The following is a 24,100-nucleotide window of genomic DNA, read 5'->3' as shown; positions in this document are numbered from 1 at the left end:
GCTTGATGGATTTGTGGGCCTTCATCTACCCACCGATGGAACAAATTATGCAAAGAATATAGGGAGGGATTGAAGCAAATGAGAGGCAAATATTTGGTGGTTGGTTTTTCATCGAACAAGAAACGGATCAGATCATGATTAGCTTAAATTTACTTAACTATCAAATTTATTTTTTTCTCAATGTAATTTTAATTTCTTTTAATAAAAAGTAGGGGTGGACAGAGTATAAATTGACTTTTTAATCATTTATTTCTCTCAAAATTTGAATACGGATGGGTAGATAATTAACAAAAAAAATTGGGTAGATAATTAACAAAAAAAATTACTTAAAAATTATTCGACTAAACCGTTAGGACTCATGCGAGACTCAAATTTAAGCCCTCCACTTTAACTGAAAAGGAGAGGGGTGACTACGGAATTGTTGGGTAGAAAATATGTATCAATGGTACACTTATTTGATGCAAATGTCCATATCTTTCAGACATTCGCTCGAAGTTAACTGGAAAAAAATTATTAATTCTAATAATTAAGCTAAAGAACAAAAGAAAATACATTAAAGTGGAGGGGCTTTCTTTATCTTTTAGCTTCATTTGCATTTCTTTTAAAATCAGAATATTCTTACGAAATAATTTCTTATGTAATTATTATCATAATGTGCGTTTGCAATGTTAGGTCTCATCATCTATCGCAACATATAAAATTTTCAATTATATATCCGGGATGGTAACATAAAATCATTTAAAATTCTCCATAAGACTATTACAAATGGGCGAGCTTATTTCAACTTAAAATTTTGACATAATTTTGAGCCATTGATTTAAGTAATCCAATTGTACATATTGAAAATTAAAGTATCATTTAGTAATGATTATTCATCTTCAATTAAATTTTTTAAAATTAATTGTTCAAGATTTGTGTCAAAATTAAAGTTAAAACACTATAACCCATCGCAAATTTATAATCAAACACAAATTCCCAACAATGTGATCTTAAATTAGAAGAGAATTTATATCCATCTAATTTCGACCATGGAAGGGTATGACACTAATCACTATGACCCATGGTTTTGATTAAATTATGATTAAATTTGTTACAAGTCAATGATTATTCAATTTAGCTTCCTAACTGTAAAAATTAAAAGGTCAAAATCAAAATAACTAACCCACGCGAGATTGGTCCACACAATCAATGGTCCTTGTTCTGTTAGCTACTAGTAGATGATGATGTTGGGTGTACCTTTTTGTACATATTGATGATAATGAGGAGCAAAACTGTAAATAAAAATGTGGCTTGCAAAGCGTGAGCGCTTGCTATGATTGGTGCCACTTGGTTGTTGCAAGGCAACATAATCTTGCCCCTCAAAAAAGCAAAATTACTCGCCATTTCTCTATGAAGGGCTCGATAAATTAAATTAAATTCCATTCTTTGCCTAAATTTTTTTAATTAATTTCTAATAAAAAATTCTTATCACCTTGCGGTTACCAATTTCAATTCACACCATGTTATTTAAACTTTTAGTTTTCCTCTCCACTGTTTCACGTCTTTGCTTCATTTGAATCAACAAGTAAAAAATTATGTTAAAAAAAAGTATAATAATTTATTTTGATTGATATTATATCTTTCCCCGTGAGCTTCCCAATTAATCAAGTTTCACTAAAAATACACACACACACATATATTGAACGGAGTTAAATTTATATTTGATTCAATGTTTTGCACCGGTTTTTAATGGATTTGCCGGCAACCATAATTTCACACACAATTTTTCTATTGACATAGTGGGCATTCTTGTGATTTGATTTATTTATTATTCTCAATAATGAAGCACTAGTTATTTAATTAAAGTTGATGGGTATTTATTAATAGTGTTTGTAACAAATAAATAAATTAATTGTATTATCTCACCAAACCAATTGATGAATGTCATATCATTTAAAATTTTTTTTATAGAATAAAAAATTTGATATATGCATAAAGAAAAAAAAATTACATCCGCTAAAAATTCCTCAAGCCAAATTTTAGTGGTTTGATTGCTGATAATGAACTTAACTAATTTATGAACGCCCACATTACAATGTCTTAAAACATGGTTACTTGAACTTTTACTAGTAATTTTTTTAAGTTGGGTGAAGATAAATCAATAAAAAAAAAGTATATTTTAATTAATTAACACGAGGGTGGTGACACAATATTTGCATTTATGAAAAAAAATACTAGAAGGCTAGTGAGGAGATGAATTGTTGCAGCTGATTTGTATACATTGGTCAGGATCCGTGCCTAAATTGAACAAAATTCACATGCACTAGCATATCTGCTCACATGTGCGGCATTGAAATTTTTTTTTTCCCTTGGTAATTTACTTTTTTTTTTTCTGCTAATTGTAGCCCACATTTGACGAAGTTTCCTCCAATTCAAATTTGACTAGAATTGAAACCAAATTGCACTATTTCATTCAACTACTTAGCTGATCAAGAAACTGGCCTTTTTGATTGTGAAGTGTGAACCACAAGCTGCCGCCTGAAAAACAAAATAAACGAGTGTGTTCAACATTTCCATGCTGCCCAAAAAAGAAATTTAATGCCATAGATTCAGCTCTACAAAGTAGAAAAAGTTAGAAGAGGGCACCCCCCTATGAATAGGAAATTAACTAGAAGTAAAGAAATTTGTGAACATTTGAATCACTCCTTGTCTCATTGCATGTGCCGTGAGATCGAATTTTTTCTTCTATGCTATAGAGACTTTAAACTATGATGCATTAAGACTTCTTTCTACAGATTTTCTAATTAAGCTTCAATTTTAATATTTTTTCTAACTTCATAATGTGTTACGTAATATACATTTAAGAAAAAGAAAAAGAAAAATGAAAGTGTTGATGAAGAAGTTTTTTATGTTGACGTTGTAATCAATAGCAACTGTATGCCAAAAAGAATAAATTCTTTCACATCAATGCTATAATTGGTTAAATATTAAATTAAAAAGACCATGATAAATTGGTAATTAGCCTTTTCTTTGGATCAGGCTACGGTGCAACAGTGGCACCGTGCCACAGTTGCACCTAAGGGGAATCCCTTTTCTTTATCAATTTTCGTCAAACTTGATATGGATACGTAACAATAACAATTACTTCACACAGCAGAGACCAAAAAACTCATTAAGGCAATTGAATAACCAGTAAGAAGCTGAAGAATTGTTGCTTCATCAGTTGAAGCCTGTTCGTGTTTGCGAGAATGCGAGTCAAGAAAATGACTTTATCATGGCCCGTGATTGGCGCCTGCGAATACAAAGTCCCCCAGCCTCGACCGAAAAAGAAAAAAAATTAATCATAAATATAGAAGTACTAATTGAATACTTGTCCCTAATTTTTTTTTCTTAAATTAAATTATTTAATATAAAATTTATACACGTTCACGCTCACACAAGCAATTATCCGGTACCGCAAAATCAGCAGGAAACCGTGACATCTGCCCAAGTACGGACACGAACCTCCGTAACGCCCTCGCTGACGTGGCAGGAAGTTAGTTACGGCCACTTTGAGGTTAAAACGAAGATAAAAAACCAATGTCACGTGGATTGCACGTGAGTCGATGCGGTTAGTCCGGTGAGAGATGGTAGTAGTGGTGTGGGTATGGTTAAGGGGGATTAGTTAGTTTAAGGTTAAAAACCCAACTACGGTCAAATCAAAACATAACGGATACCCGCTACCGTTACTAACGGCGTTAAATGAATTATAAATTTTTCTTATTTTTTTATTATGGAGAATGGAGAGTCTATAAGAGGGCCGTTTTGTTGGAGCACGTACCAGACTGACTCTGCAGAAGACACTCACACACACATTTCTTCTCTCTCTCTCTCTCTTTCTCTGCTGCTTTTTCTTTCTTCCTTTCTTTTTTTTCTCGGTTGTGTTTGGGGAGTGGGAAAGAGAGAGAAAATCAAAGAAAACAACGCAATGGCGGTGACGCAGCGTGGCATTTGTCTCTGTTTTGCCGTCGTTTTGATGTTGTTCGTCGGCGTTCTGGCTTCTGTACGTAACGAACAAGACGTCTCTGTTTCCAGGTCTCGTTTAACTCTCTCTCTCTGTGTCTCTCTGTCTTTATGTTTTCTTCGTCGCTTCTCTAAGTAGTTCGGTATCTTGATAAAATGAAACTACAACGTTTTGGCTTCGGTTTTGAGAGCAAATTAAGCTACATTTTCAATTTATTTACCATTTTTGGCCTCGTTTTTTTAATTCCTAATTCATTGACAATTCCACATTATTATGCAACTTCGATTTAGTAAACAAACGTTATTTTCATGGTCATAAATCTGGTTCTCTGCTTCATATTAACTGCATTTATCAGCTGAAAATGACCGTAAACAAAAATGTCAATTCTATAAGTACAGAAAAGAGTTTATTTATTTTTTTGTTGTTAAGCTTTAATTTATTTGATTAATTTAATGTTTACAGGAAGATGAAGGCAGAGAGCTCAATGAACTCAACAATGGCGGCCAAGTAAGTAACCAGAAGTACCTCCTCAAGTTGTCAATTTTGATCTGAGCCGTTGGTTCTGTTATTTCGAGTGTTTGGAGACCGTTTGTTTACCGTTTGCTTCTCCCTCTTTTTTCCGTTAATAGTACGATAACGATCTCAACCGTTGAGATCTGGATCCTTAGATCTGGATCGTTTATTCCGTTATTTGTTATTAGTCGGTTGGGGTTCCGCTGGGATTCCTTCGTTGGTTGTATTGAGTGAGATCAAGAATCAGAAAATTCGTACCAGTTTTCCTCATTTCCATTTACTACCCTCACACACTTTCTTTTTCTTTCGCTTTTCTTGAAGGTTATTTCAGTAATTTAACTCGTTCCCGCCGACGGTTCCCCTCCTTAGTTTCTCTCTCTTCAGAAAAAGCTTTGCTAACGGTTTTACTCGATAGTGACCCCTGCCTCATTCTTGAGCAGTGTACTTCGTATCTACTCTTATTTTCCCAACTCGCTTCATCTCACCGACACGTGTCTTTCATTTGACTACTAATTAAAAAATTCTTCGGTTATTAATTATTAATTAATTGAATTTTGTTGTTTATTATTTTTACAGAGCTGAAGTAGTAGCCGAGGCCTTGAGTAAACATGCAGTTGATAACCCAGATGAAATTGCTTCAATGGTTGAGATGTGCGTCTCTTTCTCATTTACTCTTTTAAAATTATTTTTTCATATATTTACTAATTTCACTTAATTTGCAATTCTTGTTAAAGTACCTGAAGAATCTCACTAAATTCACTACCAATAAAAGGAAAAATGGGGGCACTAGTGGGTGGAGGGGGTTATTCTGGTCGCGTTGTGGTCCGTATAAGTAATTAATATTACCAAACGCGCCTATTTGTATTAAAAACCCAGTTACTATTTCGGGCATAGAGTTTGAACACGCTTGAAACTATTGGTTATTTTCTCTGTTTTAACCTTGTCGTTTTGTGAAAATTTTCACTTTTTGAAGGCTTAAGAAACCGATATCATAACAGTATCAGTATCAGTATCAGTATCAGTGTGTATCACCCTTCACGTTCTTGCTCTGCTTTTTACACGCTATTGACAGATCCGTGTTCAACGGACATAAATTCTTGCGTCTCTTTCACCTACTACTACTAATTAAAACGTACAATCCTTTTTTTTTTTTTTCCTTTTTTAAATAGATGTCCATGTATGACTTCTTTTGTTTCTGTTTTAATAGTTGATTTGCCGTTTAATACCAACTGAATCATGAACTTTATTTGAATGGCAAAAGGGGTTATTTTTTGGGTTATGAAAATTTCTGTTTTGAGATTGCATGTGATGGGTTCTGGCGTTCAGCCATGTGTATGTGGGCTAAATGACAAAGACAGCGTAGGAATACCCTTTTTTGTTTCCTGCACTACAGAGAGATTCAATTCTATCCGTTACTGATCGTTCTCACAAATTGACCAAAAAGCATCCTTCTTTTGTCTTTACGTGCTATCTGTACCCTCATTGGTTTTGGCTGTCTGATGGAGCACAGGAGATGCGGGTAAATGGGAATAATCACTGCCACCGACACATAGAATCTTTTTCTTTACAAGATAGTGAACTGTAAAAATAACAGTATGATGCAATTACCTTGCTAACGATTTTGACATTGGACTTGAGAAATTAAGATGCAATTGTATTCTAATAATTCAGAGCATTTTTCATGTTAATAACAATAAATTTAATGTTATTTCAGGAGCACCCGCAACAGCACTGAAAGGAGAAAGTTGGGGTACTTCTCCTGTGGTACTGGTAATCCCATTGATGACTGCTGGCGCTGTGACGGCAACTGGCACAAGAACCGCAAGCGTCTTGCAGATTGTGGGATTGGTTTTGGAAGAAATGCCATTGGTGGCCGTGATGGTCGCTTCTATGTTGTCACTGACCCAAGGGATGATGACCCTGTTAACCCCAAACCTGGAACTTTACGCCATGCTGTTATCCAGGATAAGCCTCTCTGGATTGTTTTCAAGAGGGACATGGTGATTCAATTGAAACAGGAACTGATTGTCAATAGCTTCAAGACCATTGATGGTCGTGGGGCGAATGTGCACATTGCTAATGGAGGTTGCATCACTATCCAATTTGTGACCAATGTGATCATTCACGGTCTTCACGTTCATGACTGTAAACCCACTGGTAATGCCATGGTTAGGAGCTCACCGACTCACTATGGGTGGAGGACAGTGGCTGATGGTGATGCCATATCAATTTTTGGCTCTAGCCATATATGGATTGATCACAATTCACTCTCCCATTGTGCTGATGGACTTGTTGATGCCGTCATGGGATCTACTGCCATTACCATTTCAAACAATCACATGACCCACCACAATGAGGTCTGTCTTTACAGCATATTCCAGTAGTCCAGTTTGCTCTAACTTGTTTTCTTAATAAGCAAAAATGCCAAGTCATTTTGTTTAATGGTGGTGATTAAATGCAGGTTATGCTGCTGGGTCACAGTGATTCCTACACCAGAGACAAGCAAATGCAAGTAACCATTGCTTACAACCATTTTGGAGAGGGACTCATTCAGAGAATGCCAAGGTATTGTTGAACTCAAGCTCATGAAATGTGTTGGGAGATGAATGGAGACCTTACTCCATGTTAACTTTCGCACTATTTGAAATCAAGTTTGACTGGAGCTGACGAGGAATTTAATGATGAATAATTCAGGTGTAGACATGGTTATTTCCATGTGGTGAACAATGACTACACTCACTGGGAAATGTATGCCATTGGTGGAAGTGCAAACCCCACCATCAACAGCCAGGGAAACAGATACAATGCTCCATTGAATGCCTTCGCAAAGGAGGTCTCAACTCTCACATCTCACATATTGTCTTTTGTCTATACAATAAGACTATCTGCAATGTTCAATTTGCTTATTCTCACAACTGGATTTGCATTCACAGGTAACAAAGAGGGTGGACACAGCTGCAAGCCAGTGGAAGGGCTGGAACTGGAGATCTGAAGGAGACCTCTTGCTGAACGGTGCCTACTTTACCCCATCCGGAGCAGGAGCCTCAGCTAGCTATGCTCGTGCTTCAAGCTTGGGAGCCAAGTCTTCCTCCATGGTTGGATCCATTACTTCTGGTGCTGGTGCTCTTACTTGCCGCAAGAGCCGTCAGTGCTCATAGTATTCATCATTAAATTGGCCGAAAAAAGAAATGGCCATCGAATTTCTGTTTTGTTTTTCATTTTTCTTCTATATAGTATATCACCTATCCAATTTATCCACAATCTGGTCATTGTTTCAATCTCTACCGTATATCTGCTTCACATATTTTGACAAGTGTACATTATTGCACATGTCATTGTATTGCCTCACCCAGTTTGTTTATCAGTTACTTGCTCAACCTCGGCCTGCTTCAACTGAAAAAACAAACATTTGCATTCCCAGAAGCAGGTGCGGAAGCGTTGTTCATTTTATTTTCCCTCTTTGGCCTCTTTTTTTCAGCCTCAATTCTCATTTCCTTCTAACTAGCACTTGCGTATTTGTGTCCAGTGTCAGTCAGCTGTCAACTGTCAATCTTGGTCTCTCTACATACTCTCTTTTTCATTTTTGGCTTTTGGGTTTATAGGGTCGGAATGATTTTGTGCTTTTTTCTCCCCGCTCCTTTGTTGTGTCTAGTCATATAGTCAACAGTATTTGAATGCAAAAACTTGAATTATTAAAAAAGGAACTTTGTTACAAATGATGCATAGCAATACCAGTGATGTTTCTTTACCTTTTCTTTTTGTAGCTTTTTCTTTCAAATGGAAGCAATCTTTTACTTTTGTTTGTGGAATTGCTATTACCTTTATGACATAAGTGTGTTAGTGTTACCATTATCTGTGTTCTTTTACTTACCAGCAGTTGTGATTCTTTCATGTGCATAACCTGCACACTCACATGCACATAAAGTTATTAACTAACTTAACATGATGAGCTTTTTCTTTTAAGCTTTTTTGGGTCCTACCAAAATGATGCTATCCACAGAAAAGTTCTTTAAAGCTTTGCAAAATCACTTTAGTTTCCATTACAAATTATCTTAACATTCTAAATCAAAACAGTGGCATAATCAATGATGAGCTTTGATCCAAATTTTTGCAGCTACAATGATTAGATCTTTTTCACCCCCTAAGTGTGTAAAGAATAATTGAACAGTGATACTCTGAAGGAATTAAATAACAAGCATGTCCTACACAGGCACAGCTACACAGTTTTAACAATCAGATTGAGCTTCTTGTTATGCTGAGGTGGTTGATGATGAACTGGATGATATGATCCAACTAGAAGTAGTAATGACTAATGAGCCCTAAATTCATGTGGAAGGTGATGCATGACTAATGAGCCTTAAATTCATGTGGAAGGTGATGCATGACTAATGAGCCCTAAATTGATGTGGAAGGTGATGCATGTGTTCGTAGGGCCCATATGGCATGTGGTGAGAGAAGTTCTTTGCTTGCAAAAAAATACATGGGACCATGAGGCCGTCTCCACCCACCACTTTTGCATTAAGCATTTGCAGATGATTTTGGCATTCCCTTCCAACTTCTTGCTTCTTCTTCTGCACAGTATTGTTTTCCACGTGTTGTTATGTCCATTCTCAATTTTAAACTCCTCTTGCTCAAATGTATAATTTTGGGGTTTATGTCTTGACAAAAGGTCTTAATTAATGGTGCTTGTCTGCAATACAACCGTTGTGAGTACTGAGCTTGCCCCACTAATTACATGAAACTGCGATGTGATTTTCCAACCAGCGCAGTTTCATAATAAATAAGTGAGGTATTTTGGTTGAACAATTTGGTACCGGACTTGTGAATCTTGCCTAGTCATAAATTCAAGAAGTACGGTGTGAGCCAACAACAAAGTACTGGAAATAACACCCATTTCGGATTCAGATTACATGTGGTCCTGTCATGGTACCCCAAAAAATTATCAACTGTTATCTGTTTCTGATAAAAGAAGCCCTACATCCAACTCATTTTGTTGTTATACCTGTAACTGGAAAAACGAAGGTAAATTCTTACAATTTTGGGCAGGCATGCACTTTTTGGGAACTTCACAGTTGAATTAAAAATAGTAAAGTCGGATCCCTGCAACATTATTTATGACCCATGTTAATGCTTTTTGCAACGGTTACTGAAGTTTAATTACAAAACAAGCCTTGAACAACAACAATACAACATTATTGAGAGCCGTAAAAGCAGCGTTGAGTAAAAATTTTGTCATTGGAGTAGAACCCCAAATGCCATGGCGTGTCTCAGAATTGTTTCTACTTTGCAGAACAATTTATGCTTAATTCTCTCTTCTTTTAATCCATTATTGATGGTAGGTTCATTTGTCTCACTCAGTATGCAGCCCCAAACTCGGGATTTTGTCCCCACTACCCTCATTTTTGGACCTACAAGACTATCTATCTAGCATCATTTAAAACAGAGAAGTGGTAATAATACCATCTAAAATTGCATGAGAGGAAGCAATTATGCAAACAATAAAGTTAAAATCATTAATTAGAGGATCGTAACTTGAAACTCTTGGATCTATTCGTTGTATTCAGACAAAAAATGGCTGATATAAACTTCATATAGAAAACTGTGAACAAGATTCTAAGCACAAAGAGATATGGGTTCAATGAGTGATGATCGCTATTTCCTTTCTATTCTATTAATCATTTGTGACCGGAACAGCTTCTTGCTCTATTTATACAGAGCATTTCGTTCAAAATGATGACTGACGTTAAAGTTCAACCGCAGAACAAATTAACCGAAAATTGCAAGCTCATTTGTTTCACTAGACAATCACATATGTAGGAAAAAGTTACCCATGGATTGTCCTACGCAAGCCAGGATGGATAAATAATCTGCAGGCTTTGCTTTATCCCTTCCACCAGAAGACACAAATAGAGATAAAGCATTTGACTGTCTGACCTATACAGTTCATTCATGTGGATGTGTCCATCTGAAAAGTATATCCAGCTTCAGCAAAGTGGGATTTCACCATAGCAAGAGCCTTGGAACGATGAGAAATTTTGTTCTTTTCTTCCTTTGCCATCTCCGCATAACTTAAAAGAGAAAATGGAAAAACAAAAGCATAAATTCATCTACAACTTGGCTGAACAATTATGGGCTACTAGCAAACAAATTACAATCAGCAATATGGTAATGGACAGCTGACACGATCACACGAACAGCAGAAATTTAAGTGAAAGAATGGGCTTACGTTTGGTCATAACCATCGGGTTGAAAGATTGGATCCCATCCAAAATCATTGGGACCCCTAGCAGGAACTATCTTACCCTGAAAATATCAGCCACAAACCCATAAGATAGAGATGCTACTTTTAACATCAGCATTCTAGAGAGCAAATAATGTTAATGCAAAAATCAGGCATGAGTAATGACAAAAGAAACTTTACAACTATTTTTTATTAAAAAGAAAAAAAAGAGTACCATCAACTTGTTTTTACTACTTAAGTAGTGAATTGAGGATTGAAAAGCATTTGCAAGAGAAAGAGAAACACCAATGAACGTTATGAAATATTCTAAGCAACATTCAATATTTTAAAACATTTTTTAAAATGTGTCCTCTATATAATGTACGTAAAAATGTTGAAAAGATCAAAGAAAACTCATTACACATACCGGAGTTTTCCCTAAGAAAGTAATGGGCTCAATGTTGGGCCCAAGAGCAAAAGCAAATCCACACAACGCATAAGCAGATTTATCCTCATATGCCATCAACAAATTGTTCAGACCTACCAAAAAAAGGAAAGAAACCAAAATGAAAAAAATAAAGAAGAAAGAGTACCAAAATCAGCTACAGATAGTGACAAATTAACAGAAGGTTACAGAGACAAAAATGAAAGAAGTAGAAATGTAAGTCACAACCTTCATGACCAATCTTCTGCAGGAACCACTTGCTGCAAGATTAGAAAATCACATTAAACAATAATCAGAGATCATGCTACATTGACTTCTTAAAAAAGAAGGCCTGAAGAAAGCACAGCATCCTGTTTCCAAAGATAAGAAATTTAATCAAACCCATCTATAAAAGCCATAAATAAAATATAAAAGCTCGTCCCTCAGCACAAAATCCTTGGCATGAAAATTAACAAAAATTTAGTAGTAACTGTAGATTTCAGTTTTGTTTATTATAATTTTTGAAACATAATAGAAAGATATTTATTAGACTAGAAATCAGAAAATAATACGTATAAAGAACCTCCTAAATAATTTCATAAAAAAGAGATTAGATAAGTTATTTACAAAAATGAACTGTTCAATAATCCTCACAGGACAGAGTTGGAGTATAAGCAAATCCAAGCAGGAATTATTACTCAAAGTTAATATTTCCCCTCTAACGAAGATGCAATGCATTTATTCGCGGGTGAATAGTATTTAATTCAGTAAAGAAGATTACCAAACAACTGCTGTACACCTCTAGCTTCATATATATATTTTCAATCATTTGGTGGAACTAATAATGGGGTATATATTTGGCTCTGGACAATACACTAAGGCAAGAGTATAGGTAAAGAAATTGTATTGTTTTGCTCTCATTTCTGTCCCAAATAGTAAGGCATGTAATTCAGCAATATGCTTGGGAATAGAAGTAAACTATTGTATGCTAATGCACAATGGAATCAAACATATCTGTGCACACAGCAAACGTCAGGAAACCATAAGACAAATGGCAGAGAGGTGTAACAAAGACAACTTTTAAGCAGCAATTTCTCCACCTCATACTAATTCAAGTACCATATATAATTAAACAGCAAAGATAAGAACAGTTGAAATTATGTCCAAGAATAGATCACCATATCTAATACATTTATATTTACTCTCAAATACTTACCGCTTTTTGAGATTTTTGAAGCCATGAAATGTAATCTACTATTTACTCAAACTATTAAGTTTTACACTATTTACCATGAATAAACTTAAGTTAGGGAAATTGTGAAATTTCTGAACATAACTTAAGAACTGTTTAAACAACAATGACAAACTTTGACATACCAAGAAAAAGCATTAAGTTTCTAACACATAAGAAAGATATGGAAACCAGCGCAAAATTCCACAGCAAATAAAAGAATATTTAAGAGATTTCTTTATTCCTTCTTTTAAGGTTTTCTGAACTACAGTATGCTATACAGAAAAACATTTTTGAGCACAAAGAAATAAAATAATCATGCAATGCTACAAGATGTCAAATGAAACAAAGATAAACGACAGATAAACAATAAAATCACAAAAACAAAGATTCTAAATTGAAAGTCATTTATTGAAGTTTTTAGCAACTCTTTGGCTAGGAAAATGGTTCCCTCAGCCACTGGCAGAGCAAGTTTTCTATATTGGCCCCATACACAAGAATGTAGAGTTATAGCGTCAAAAATATAATACCTAGGGGCCATATCTTTAACAGCTTTAACCAAGGAGCAAATCTTTTTTCTTTTTTTGGTGGGGGGCCAGGGTCACTGAAGGCATAGGGCTCCACCCAGCCCTGTCCTCAGCGGCATTGCTGAAAACCCAAGAAAACTGATATTTGACCGGCAGAGGTCACGCAACCAAGTATAAGCTCACACTGCTTGATCCAGCCATTACTAACACCAAATCAACGATTTGGCACAGTTCCCAATCAACTTCGTCTTCAAAGATGAACAATCACACAACTAAGGAAATTAGCACTCCTCATTTCAACTGTTGAAACACGGCAACCCCAAGCCCAAGACAATGGAAGTTAACGAGTTCAAAATGAAATCAAAATTACAACTTCAACAACCGTTTTACCAATGCATTTAGACCATGTGACTCAATTTATCTCCGAAGGTTCTCATGATTGTGATTTCCAAGTAATAAAAGAAATTTCAAAATAGACGTGTTCCTAACTTTCTTCTCCCCCCCCCCCCCCCCCCAAAAAAAAACCTTTTCTACAAAATTGATTTGACTTAAGGGATACTAGCCATAATTGTTTTTAGGGGCCAAGAGCAAATTTATCCTACAGAGGAGGGATTCAAACTTTATTATCAGCAAGCCAAGATAGGTACTTGGAGCACCTTCAAATAAAAGACAAGGAAACAATAGCTAAGGATGAGGACAAGCCATTCAGCATAAGAAAGAATAGAAAATTCGGTTCAAGGATGCCGCTCAGGCACTCTGCAAGCACATAAAAATCTACTAAATATTGCAACGCTTACTATAACGAGAAGCCATGGTAAATAGCATTGAATCTGTGGATATCTATGGATCCATTAAGCAATTAGAGTATAATTCACAGGCATCATACCTACGAAACCTGACCACTACTGACTGTGGGATGACAATACTAAAACCAACCGATCCATAGAATCTTTCCTCTCTATCAGTCTTCAAAGTGGCCAAAAAAAATAACCTTTGAACTTTCCTAGCAAGAACTCATTCTGACTATGATATAGAAATGAAGCATATAATGGGAGTAAACTAACACTCATAGCTCATACTACACATAATTTGCCCAAAAACCTTGGCCCAGTTAACTCCGATCATCTCATACATATCATTGCTACATTGTGTTAGCTACGGATAAAAAAAGTAATACACATTCATACGTTAGGAGTGTTATTCTAACCAAATTGTGTTCCCCTAAGCGAGGCCAGAGACTGATACGATATTTGACATTGATTTCATACATTAGGTGTAAAGACCAATTTACCAATTTCTAATTGTAACCCATTTGAAAATAAAGTACTAGGAATTCATTAGTCAACAAATATGAATTGAAAGATAACTTATTTTAATTGAAATTTGGGAGGGGGAAAAAAAACTTACATGTAAGGGCCAGGAAGACCCTTCAAGGCATTGAAGCAGAGACAAGTATCTTCAACGAGCACAGGGCCGTTAACTTGAATGGCAGCCAAACGAGCCTTCTCTTTGGAGATATCTTCAGGCTCCCCTTGCAATTCCGGCAGGTCCAGCTTGAGAGACTGAAAGGGAATGGATTGCCCCAATATGGCTTTCACTTCTTCCAATTTCTTGGCGTTCCCCGTTACGAACGTCACCGGCCGCGACAGTACAAACCCCTGTCCTCTTGCCACCGCTGCCATTTTGCTTTCTTTTGAAACGTTCCAAGGGTCTCTTTACTCTCTTCAGTGACAAAATTTATAAATTCGGCAAACCCGTTGGATTTTAGATTGTTTCATCTAACGGCTGACGTTATTTCTTTGGTCATTTACAATTTTACACCCCCACTGATAACCGTTGCAGCAGGTGGCAGCTACTTACTCTCACAATCCATTTCAGCCGTGAATTTGATGGCTGAAAGTAAGGCTAATGAGTAATTTAGGGACTCACCTAGGGATGGCAGCCGGGCTTTTTCAAGCCCATGTCCAGGCCCTCTGTCATCTGAGTGTACGGGTTGGGTCGGGCTCGGGCTCGGGCCGGGTTCAGACTTTATTTATTTATTTTAAAAATTTTAAATTATTATAAATTTGAAATAAATTAATTATCAATAAGTTATTACAATCATAGATAAATTAAAGAAAATCAATATTTTAAATTAAAATAAAAAATAAAGCAAATAAAAATTAATAACTTTAATTTTCTTTAATACTGTATTTTCTAATTCAAATGCTCTCTTAATTAATTGACACAAAAGAGAGAATTTAATATCATAATTTTAGTTTTTTTGAATCATAATTAATTTATAAGTTAAGAATTTAAGTCTTTTTTTATTTTTAAATTACTTTTCAATTTTAATTATATTATTCTAATTTATAAAATTATTTTTTTAAAAGTAGTGGGCTTGGGCTTTGTCCCGGCTTTTTTTCTTGGGCCCTTGTCCAGACCCTCATGGGTGAGGGCTGTTGTGCAAATTTTAATGTATTCGCAAGCGCACGAATCTATTGTAGTATAGACTAATGGTGACGAGTGTCGATCCCACGAGGAGGTGGATTTTAATTGTGTAGAATTAATTTTGTAAATGAGTGATTGGATTTATGGTGGAAATGATTTGGAATATGCTAAAACTTAAATTAAAATGGTGAGAATAAATTCTAAAATTGGTATTGAAATGGCGAGAATAAATTGAAGAGAATTCTATTGAAATGACGTACTTGGGTATCTGGATCCGTATCAACATGCATCATGGGCTAAATACTCCGTATTAATGCCAATTAAATTATGAGGGGGGAATCCACACCTCATGAACCACGCTCTAATCAATATGGTGCTAAGGGCCTATCGTGCCAAATAATAATAACCTTATACTAGAGAGCCGGTGTAACCAAGGCGGTATCTAAACAAGATTATTATTATTTGTCGACGAGAAGTCAAAACATCCACAAAAACTAGAGGGGAAGAGAAAATAAATTTACCAAATTAAGCCCATGACACATGTTGAGACTTCACCTTCAACCCAAGCTTGAAAGAAAATTAGCCACTCATAATTGAACTAGGGGCAAAATGGGAATTTATTAAAATATGAAGAAAATACAAGATGGAGAGGGAATTACAGAAAATGGATCCCAAAAATGGATTCAGAGATATCAAATTAGGGGGGGGAGGCCCCATTTTTTATAGATATATGGAGTAAATCATGGCCATCGGATTAAAAACAGTTTGGACGCTCAGGATTGTGCCACGTCATCAGTCAACAGTCAACGGTTTGACCACGCGGATGAACAGTAACGCGGTTTGACTCGGATGAACAGTAACGCGGTTTGACTCGGATGAACAGTAACGCGGTTTGGTTGAAAATAATCTTGTGTGATGCATGTACCGTACGCGAGATTTTTCATCCACTGATATGTTGCCACATCACCATCAACAGTACATAAGAATTTTAGCCCAACAGGATCGTGACACCTCATCAGTCAATGCCACATCATCGATCCATCTATGTGAACAGTGTTGTGAACAGTAACGTAGTTAGTACCGTACACGTGAATAGTACCGTACACGTGAATAGTACCGTACATATGAATAGTACTATTTTTTTTTTATGCTCCTCCTAAGGTTTTCGACCGTCCTGAGTTCAAAAGTGATGTCCGTTTTGCCGTCTGATCTCTCCTTTATTGTGAAATGACTATAATGCCCCTAAAATACATAAAATACTTAATTAAAATAAAATACATGTAATTAAATCACAGAAGGTTAAATACATAAAAGTAAGGGTTGTTAGTAAGACTTGAAATGTAAAATGACGGTTTTCTCCTTTATAAATATGCATTTTCTAACACTCAACAAGGGCCGGGCCTAAGCCCGCGGGCTTGGGTCGGCCCCGGCTTTTTTGCCAACCCTACTCACCAGTAAGGCAACCGAAAGTTAGAGCTGAGAAATTATAATTTATTTATTCGTTCTTTATTTCAAAATTTAAATTGGCTTCCGAAAAACACGATCAATATTATCATTGTGTAATTTCATTGTAGCGTGAAGCTGGTAGGGACTTGTAAGCGGAAGGCTTGCGATTTATAGATTTGCGATGGAGGAGGAGTGGTGGAAGCCGATGCTAATGCAGATGGAACAATCGAAGCCATTACCCAATACGGATTCGTGAGCTTTTTGTAAGTATTTGCACTCTGATGGATGAAAAATAGGAGCTTTTACTGATGATAGAAAAAAAAAAAGAGTTTTATGCCTTTAATCTTACATTTTCATTTCCAAGTAAACACACACATTAAATTAAATTTTAAGATTTAGTTTAATTTGTCATGAATATGAGTTTGTAAGTTTATTATATAGCTTCTATCATGAACTAGATTCAAATATCTGAATTTTGCTTGTTTCACCTTAACCCAAGATTTGAATTTTTGCTCAAATTCCCTGTACACACACAGGAGATGAAGGGAGCAAGAAAGAGATTGTGCACTATACTCTTGTTCTCAGCTTGTTCAATAATAAATTTTCAATGGGCTAAAATTATTTAAATATTATGGTTGAGTGTAGGGATTGCCTCACGTGTTACTATAAATTTGTTCATCTCATTATGAGTTAAAATAACACAATTAAAGATTATACTTATCCACAATATACTATTGTATAGGGTATATTAAAATCAGACTCATTAACATAATATAATAAATGAGTCTGTCAAAATTACTCCTTAATATTTGACATTAATCACGTATTAATTCGATAAAATATAGAAAACAATTAGAATGATTTATGTCAATTTATAAAATGTGAGAAATAAATCTAATAGTTAATTCCTTTGGATATTGCACTAAACATTTCTAGATATGTAACCACTTTTGCATTGTCACTCTCGAATTTTATAGGCATTCCCCCATCATTTAATCCCATTATATGACAAAACTACTAGGGTTAAGCTCTAGCTTGTTACTATTTAAAACTAGAACACAGCTAGTCATTTTAATGTAGTTTTAAAATAAAATAAAATAAATATTTTGAAAACAACCGAATTAATCAATATATGACTATAACAAAAGGTAAAATGTTAGCAATCACCTAAAACATAAATAAGTTCCAAATGTGCCATAAGTACCAAAATCATATATGCACCGATCAGATGCTACATACAACAAGATACCTAAAAACACGTGACTATATAGTAGTATACAAGTATAATTATGGAAATAGCGTGACAATGTGATCAACATACTCATTTCCATAAAGTCCATATGTCTAGCAAAATGAGACGAAAACAAAACGTCTCCTAGACTATCGCTTCTTCACAACCATAATGAGACTCGATCAAAATGTCTCGAAAAATGAGCTTCCTTTTCATTATAATGAGACTAATACCAAGATGTCTAAAGGAAGCCGTGCTTTTTTATTACCATAATGAGATTGAAACAAAATGTCTCAAGAAAGTACTCTGAAGCCAAGCCATAATGCTTCAGTCCATAATGTCCATATTGAGACTAAACAAAATGTTTCGGACCACAATATCGTCACTGTATACATAATGTCATACTCAACTAAATGTGTACACAATATATGGCATATCAATGTCACATAACAATATGCATGCATAATAACAAAATGAGTAATACATAATCTCATTTAAGTTGTAACTCATAATACAAATCAAAACTCTCACTGACTAAGCATATATAAGTGGATTCTAATAATTGCATATGAGTCACATGCTCCTTAAACACTTTGGAGCTAAAGTTTTAGTAAGTAACATGAGTTTTGTAAGTAAGTAACATGAGTTTTGCATAAGATAGAGTAATTTTCTCTCTCACAAATAAATATTTAACATTAATCTGTCTAGAACGTGAGGAACTCCCTGTATTGTGAGAAAAAGAAACAACTGCAGAATTATGACAGTATATTTTTAATGGTCTCGGTACAACCAATACAATACGCTGCGATAAAATTCCGCATCCATAAAACTTGACGTGTAGCCTTAAAACATGCTATATATTCTGTCTCCATTGTTGAAGAAGCTATAAGTGTCTGCTTTGCACTTTTTGATGATATAGCTCTTCTTGCCATCATGAAGATGTAACAAAATGTGAATTTATTATTTTCTAAACATCTTGCGAAATCATCATTAGAATATCCAACTATATTTAAATAGTCAGATTGTTGATATTTCAAAGCAAAATCTTTGGTGGCTTGCAAATATCTGAGCACTTTCTTTGCAGCCTTCTAGTGTTCAAATCCAGAATTGCTTAGGTATCTCCCAAGTACTCCCATTGTAAAGGTGATATTAGGGCGAGTGCAAATTTGAGCATACATCAAGCTACCCATAACTGATGCATACGGGGCTGTTTGCATTCTAGCTTTGTCTACATCATTATCTGGACATTGAGACTTGGAAAGTTTGTCACCTTTTGAAATTGATGCTTTTCCAGGAGCATAAGACTGTAAGTTGAACCTTTTCAAAATACGATCAACGTAGGCCTTTTGAGACAATCCTAGAACTCTTCTAGATCTGTCACGAAGAATCTCTATCCCTAATAGATAATGAGCTTCACCGAGATCTTTCATATCAAAATTGCATGACAGCATTTGTTTTGTCTCAAGTAAAAAATTAATGTCATTAGCAACGAGAAATATATCATCCACGTATAGCACTAAAATAATATATTTGCTCCACTGACCCTCAAGTATATATATTGATCAACAACATTCTCCTGAAACCCATAAGAGATGACAATGTCATAAAATTTCAAATACTATTGTCTGGATGCTTGTTTTAAGTCCATAAATAGACCTTTTAAGCTTACACGCCATGTTTTCTTTACCACGCTCAACAAAACCATCAGGTATTAGCATGTGCACGTCTTCAGACAAGGTTCCATTAAGAAAAAATGTCTTTACATCTATTTGATGCAGTTCTAAATTGAAATGAGCTACCAATGCCATGATAATATGGAAAGAGTCTTTGGTAGAAACGAGAAAACAGATTTATGTATAATCAATGCCTTCTCTTTGACTGAAACTCTTGGCCACAAGTTTGGTCGTTATCTTTCTACCTGACCTCTGGCATTTCTCTTCGTTTTGAAAACCCATTTGCAACCAATTAGTCTGCATCTATATGACAATTCAACTAAATCCCAAACCCCCATTATGGTATATAGATGTCATCTTATCATGCATTGCTTGTATCCAAGATGAGGATTTTGAACAACCGATAGCCTTCTGAAAGGTAACAAGATTAGATGACAAGTCAGTATTAAAATCATGTTCCTGCAAATAAACCTCACAATCATAAAAAATTATAGATCTCCTGACCCTTTCTCATCCCTCAATTGCATATCAGTAACATCATCCTCTACAGTTATAGGCTCCATATCATGATGAGGTTCATGATTAACAGAAGAAACATCAGTACGTGGTAATCCCATCGCAGAAGTTAGAAAAGGTGGAATAAGTAAAACCATATGTTCTTCTCTCAATGTAAGATTGCAAGGCTCAGAACTCCCACTATTGTGATCATACTCAAAATAAATGGCACGATCAAACTCAATGATTCTAGTAGTGTGGGAAAGACAATAAAATCTAGAACCCTTTGAGCCTATATAATAGCCAATAAAATGACCACTAATAGTTTTTAGATCAAGTTTCCTTGATTGTGGATTATAAGACATCATTTTTGCTTTGCATCCCCAAACATGGAAATGACAAAGACTCGGTCTCTTCCTTGACCACAATTCATAAAGAGTTTTGGGCATTGATTTACTAAGTACCTGGTTCATGTAAACTGAAGTTCTTAAGGCTTCACCCTATAGAAAATCAGGTAAGGTAGAGTTACTTAGCATACATCGCACTATGTCAAGAAGAGTACGATTTCTTCTTTTTGCAATTTCAATATGTTCAAGAGTCCCGGGCATTGTGTACTGAGCTTTTATTCCACATTTCTAAAGAAATCTTGCAAAAGGTTTAGGATTACACCCAGTTTCATCATATCGCCCATAATACTTACCACCTTTGTCTAATCTTATTGCTTTAATTTTCTTGCCCTTTTGGAGCTCAGCATTAGCCTTAAATGCTTGAAACGCAAATAAAGATTCAGACTTTTCAATAAGAAGTTCAACATGACCATAACGAGAAAAATCATTGATGAACGTGATGAAGTACCTATAACCTCCAATTGCAGTATGAGTAAATGGCCCACAGATGTCTGTATGTATCAAGTCCAGCACATGTTGACTTCTTTGAGTTCTATCTTTTCTGATTTTGGCAGTAAGTTTGCCTTTGATACAATCAATACAAGTGTCAAAATTAGAGAAATCTAGATTGTGGAGGATGCCATCTTTAATGAGTCTTTCCATCCTTTATTTAGAAATGTGACATAACCGTTTATACCACAACATAGAGGAGTTTTCATCAACCCCCGCATGATTAGAGCTAACTACATTCATAACATGAGCATTGGATGACGATTCAGTAGTATGAGAAAATAAATAAATCATATATAAGCCATCATATAGAGTGTCAGAACCAACTAGTTCTGAATTACGGATTAAGTAAACTTTTCTGTCACCAAAATGAAAAGTATAGCCACATTTCTCTAAAATAGATACATATATCAAGTTTCTCCTAATAGAAGGAATATAAGCTGTATCCAATAGATCCAAAAAGTGGTATGTAGCTAGTGTAGTCTAACAACTCATATACTTTCAACTCTAGCTTTTACTCCCTTGCCCATGTGAACCATTAGCTCTCTTTTATTGAGTTTCCTTCTATTTCTGAATTTCTGTAAGGAATTCGTTATATCAATGGTCGCACCAGTAACCAACCACCAAGCATTAGAAAGAATATCAATAAGATTAGATTCAAAGCCCATAAAAACTATATGAATACCTTTATTTTCCAGCCATGCTTTGAATCCCTTGCATTCTGATTTCTTGTGCCTAGGTTTCTTACAGAAATGACACTTTCTCTTAAAGCCTTTAGAAGTGGAACTAAAAGTGGTAGGAGAATTGCCACGTGAAGTTTTTTTTCCAAATTTCTTCTTCTTAAAAAACTTATTGATATCCTTTGAATAACATTTCTTCAGACTGCCACTTTCTTGAGTAGTAGCCATCATCGCAGTTTGAGATTGTCCTTTCTTCAATGTTTCCTCTTCTTGAACCACATAAGTAGTTAACTCATCGATATTCCAAGCACCTATATGAGTATTGTATTGGCGTCTTAGACTGCCAAACTATGGTGGAAGGGATTTAAGAATTGGAAGACTAAGTAGTTATCAGGCAAATTGACATCCATGTCTTTTAGTTTCTTATGGTAATTGGTCATTTTAAAAATGTGCTCTCTCACCCTAGAAACACTATCATACTGAGTATTAGCAAGCAACCTCAAATAATTACCCTTTTCAGCTTTATCTACTTTCTTGAAAGTTCTTCCAACAGCTGCCAAGTAATCTTTGACCTTGTCACATGTAGGGATGCTATCTCTAATTGTTCTATCAATGATCTCTAATTGTCCAAACAATGTCTGTTAGATTCATCCCAAGCTGCCCACTCTACTTTTTCAGAAGCAGTGCTCTTATCTGTGGGCTTGGTTGGTTTATTTACTCTTAATGCCAAGTCTCTATTTAAAGTAGACAGATAAAATATAATGGACTCACGCCAGTCCTCGTAATTTGTCCGAGTTAGAGTCTTGATGGAGGCAACTTGGAGAAAAGAAAGAACATCTAGAGCTGAGGAATCAATAATAAAAAAAAATGAAGCATACGAAAAAAAATATCATGCTATAAGCAATGACTCCTCATTCTAATTTTCTCCAGTAGCAACATAATATGTTAGGCATCCTTTAATAATATAAGAGTGCATTAACTCAAAGATAAAGTAGACAAGTTGAATATAATATGAACATTGACCTATTACCGACAGGGTAATTAAGTCACTCAGTAGAAAATACCCAACAAATTTATTTATCTACTCAAGCATCCTACTAAGTAGTGATTTATCGACATAATAATATTAGCACCCGTATGGATCTCGGTAATAGGAATAATAATCCATCGTATAATTCATAATAATAATTATAAATGGGCATTTGATTATAAATATCAAATAATTTATCATGATTGGTCCTACGATAGGTATATAAACATTCACTCTAAATTGTAGTTTTGCATTATTTATATATAAATAACAAAATTGAGACTAAATAAACTTTATCAAATACAAATAAAGTTTTTACAAAAATATTAAATCAAATAAAATATTTATATGCCTCAATGAAATGTATGAATGCTAGACCCATAATATTTAGTAATCATGGATTATTCTAAATTTGGAATTCTGAAAAATAGCCAAAACTTGTAAGGATTTTGGACTAAAATGAAGATTGTTTAGAATTATGGTTATGATTTTTTATATCGAAACCTTTGGCCCAAATTGTAAATAAAATATAATAAGTTATTGGGAAAAACTAGCATTTATCAAAATATCAGGGATTAAAAAGATATGTTGTCACGTTGACCATAGGTCAAGGACACTTTTGAAAAATGTGCAAAAGTTTAAACCAAATTTGAATTTCTAAGTGCAAACAGTTTCCAAATGTTGAGCCATAATGAAATTTTATAAAGTTTAGGGATCCAAATGATACTATCCCTACAACTTCATCTTCAACCACGGGATGGATCTACAGTAATGTACAGTGCGCTACAATAACCCTTACTCCTACCACCTCGATTTAGGCCACCAAAAATTATGAAAATTTTGTATTTTTACCCCAAAATCATTACTCATGTATTATTCAACAACATTTTGGTCAAATATGTCCAAAATAAAAAAATTTGAAATTAAAGAAAAAATTTCATGAGTGAGCTAAGTTTTATTCATCAACAAAATTGGTCATAGTTTACAAGGAATGACATAATCATATGTTGTGATACCAATTGATGAAAAAAATATGAACTTTATGCCCTTAATCTTGCATCTCTAAGTAAACATATGCATTTGATTAAATTTTAATATTTACGTTGATTTGCCATGAATCTGAGCTTGCAAGCTTGTTATGGAGCTTCTATAGGTAGTCACAAACTAGATCCAAATCTCCGAATCTTGCTTCTTTCACCTTAGCTCAACCTTAGCTCAAGATTTGAGCTTTTGCTTAAATTAACTGCATACACATACACGGGAGAGGAAGAAAGAAAGAAAGAAAGAGATTGTGCGCTATACTCTTGCCTCAGCTTGTTCAA

General features: G+C 35.0%; 2 protein-coding genes across 2 annotated transcripts; one reads left to right on the top strand and one right to left on the bottom strand.

The window, feature by feature from the left end:
- The first annotated feature begins 3,806 nt into the window (after positions 1–3,806).
- Positions 3,807–8,245, top strand: LOC18032461 (probable pectate lyase 1). Its single transcript, XM_006420504.2, has 7 exons — positions 3,807–4,053; positions 4,445–4,489; positions 5,072–5,146; positions 6,210–6,852; positions 6,957–7,060; positions 7,190–7,328; positions 7,429–8,245. The coding sequence occupies exons 1-7, from the start codon at positions 3,947–3,949 to the stop codon at positions 7,651–7,653; spliced, it is 1,338 nt and encodes a 445-aa protein (XP_006420567.2). The 5' UTR covers positions 3,807–3,946; the 3' UTR covers positions 7,654–8,245.
- A 1,878-nt stretch (positions 8,246–10,123) lies between these two features.
- Positions 10,124–14,595, bottom strand: LOC18031824 (inosine triphosphate pyrophosphatase). The gene is made up of 5 exons (XM_006420502.2): positions 14,305–14,595; positions 11,389–11,420; positions 11,143–11,255; positions 10,722–10,798; positions 10,124–10,563 (listed from the first exon to the last, which is right to left on the bottom strand). Exons 1-5 carry the CDS (start codon positions 14,577–14,579, stop codon positions 10,443–10,445), a joined length of 618 nt encoding a protein of 205 aa, XP_006420565.1. The 5' UTR covers positions 14,580–14,595; the 3' UTR covers positions 10,124–10,442.
- Positions 14,596–24,100: the final 9,505 nt, after the last annotated feature.

Source organism: Citrus clementina, unplaced genomic scaffold, assembly GCF_000493195.1.
Source record: "Citrus clementina cultivar Clemenules unplaced genomic scaffold, Citrus_clementina_v1.0 scaffold_9, whole genome shotgun sequence".
Classification (NCBI taxonomy): domain Eukaryota; kingdom Viridiplantae; phylum Streptophyta; class Magnoliopsida; order Sapindales; family Rutaceae; genus Citrus; species Citrus x clementina.
This window is presented reverse-complemented; position numbering and strand designations above follow the sequence as displayed.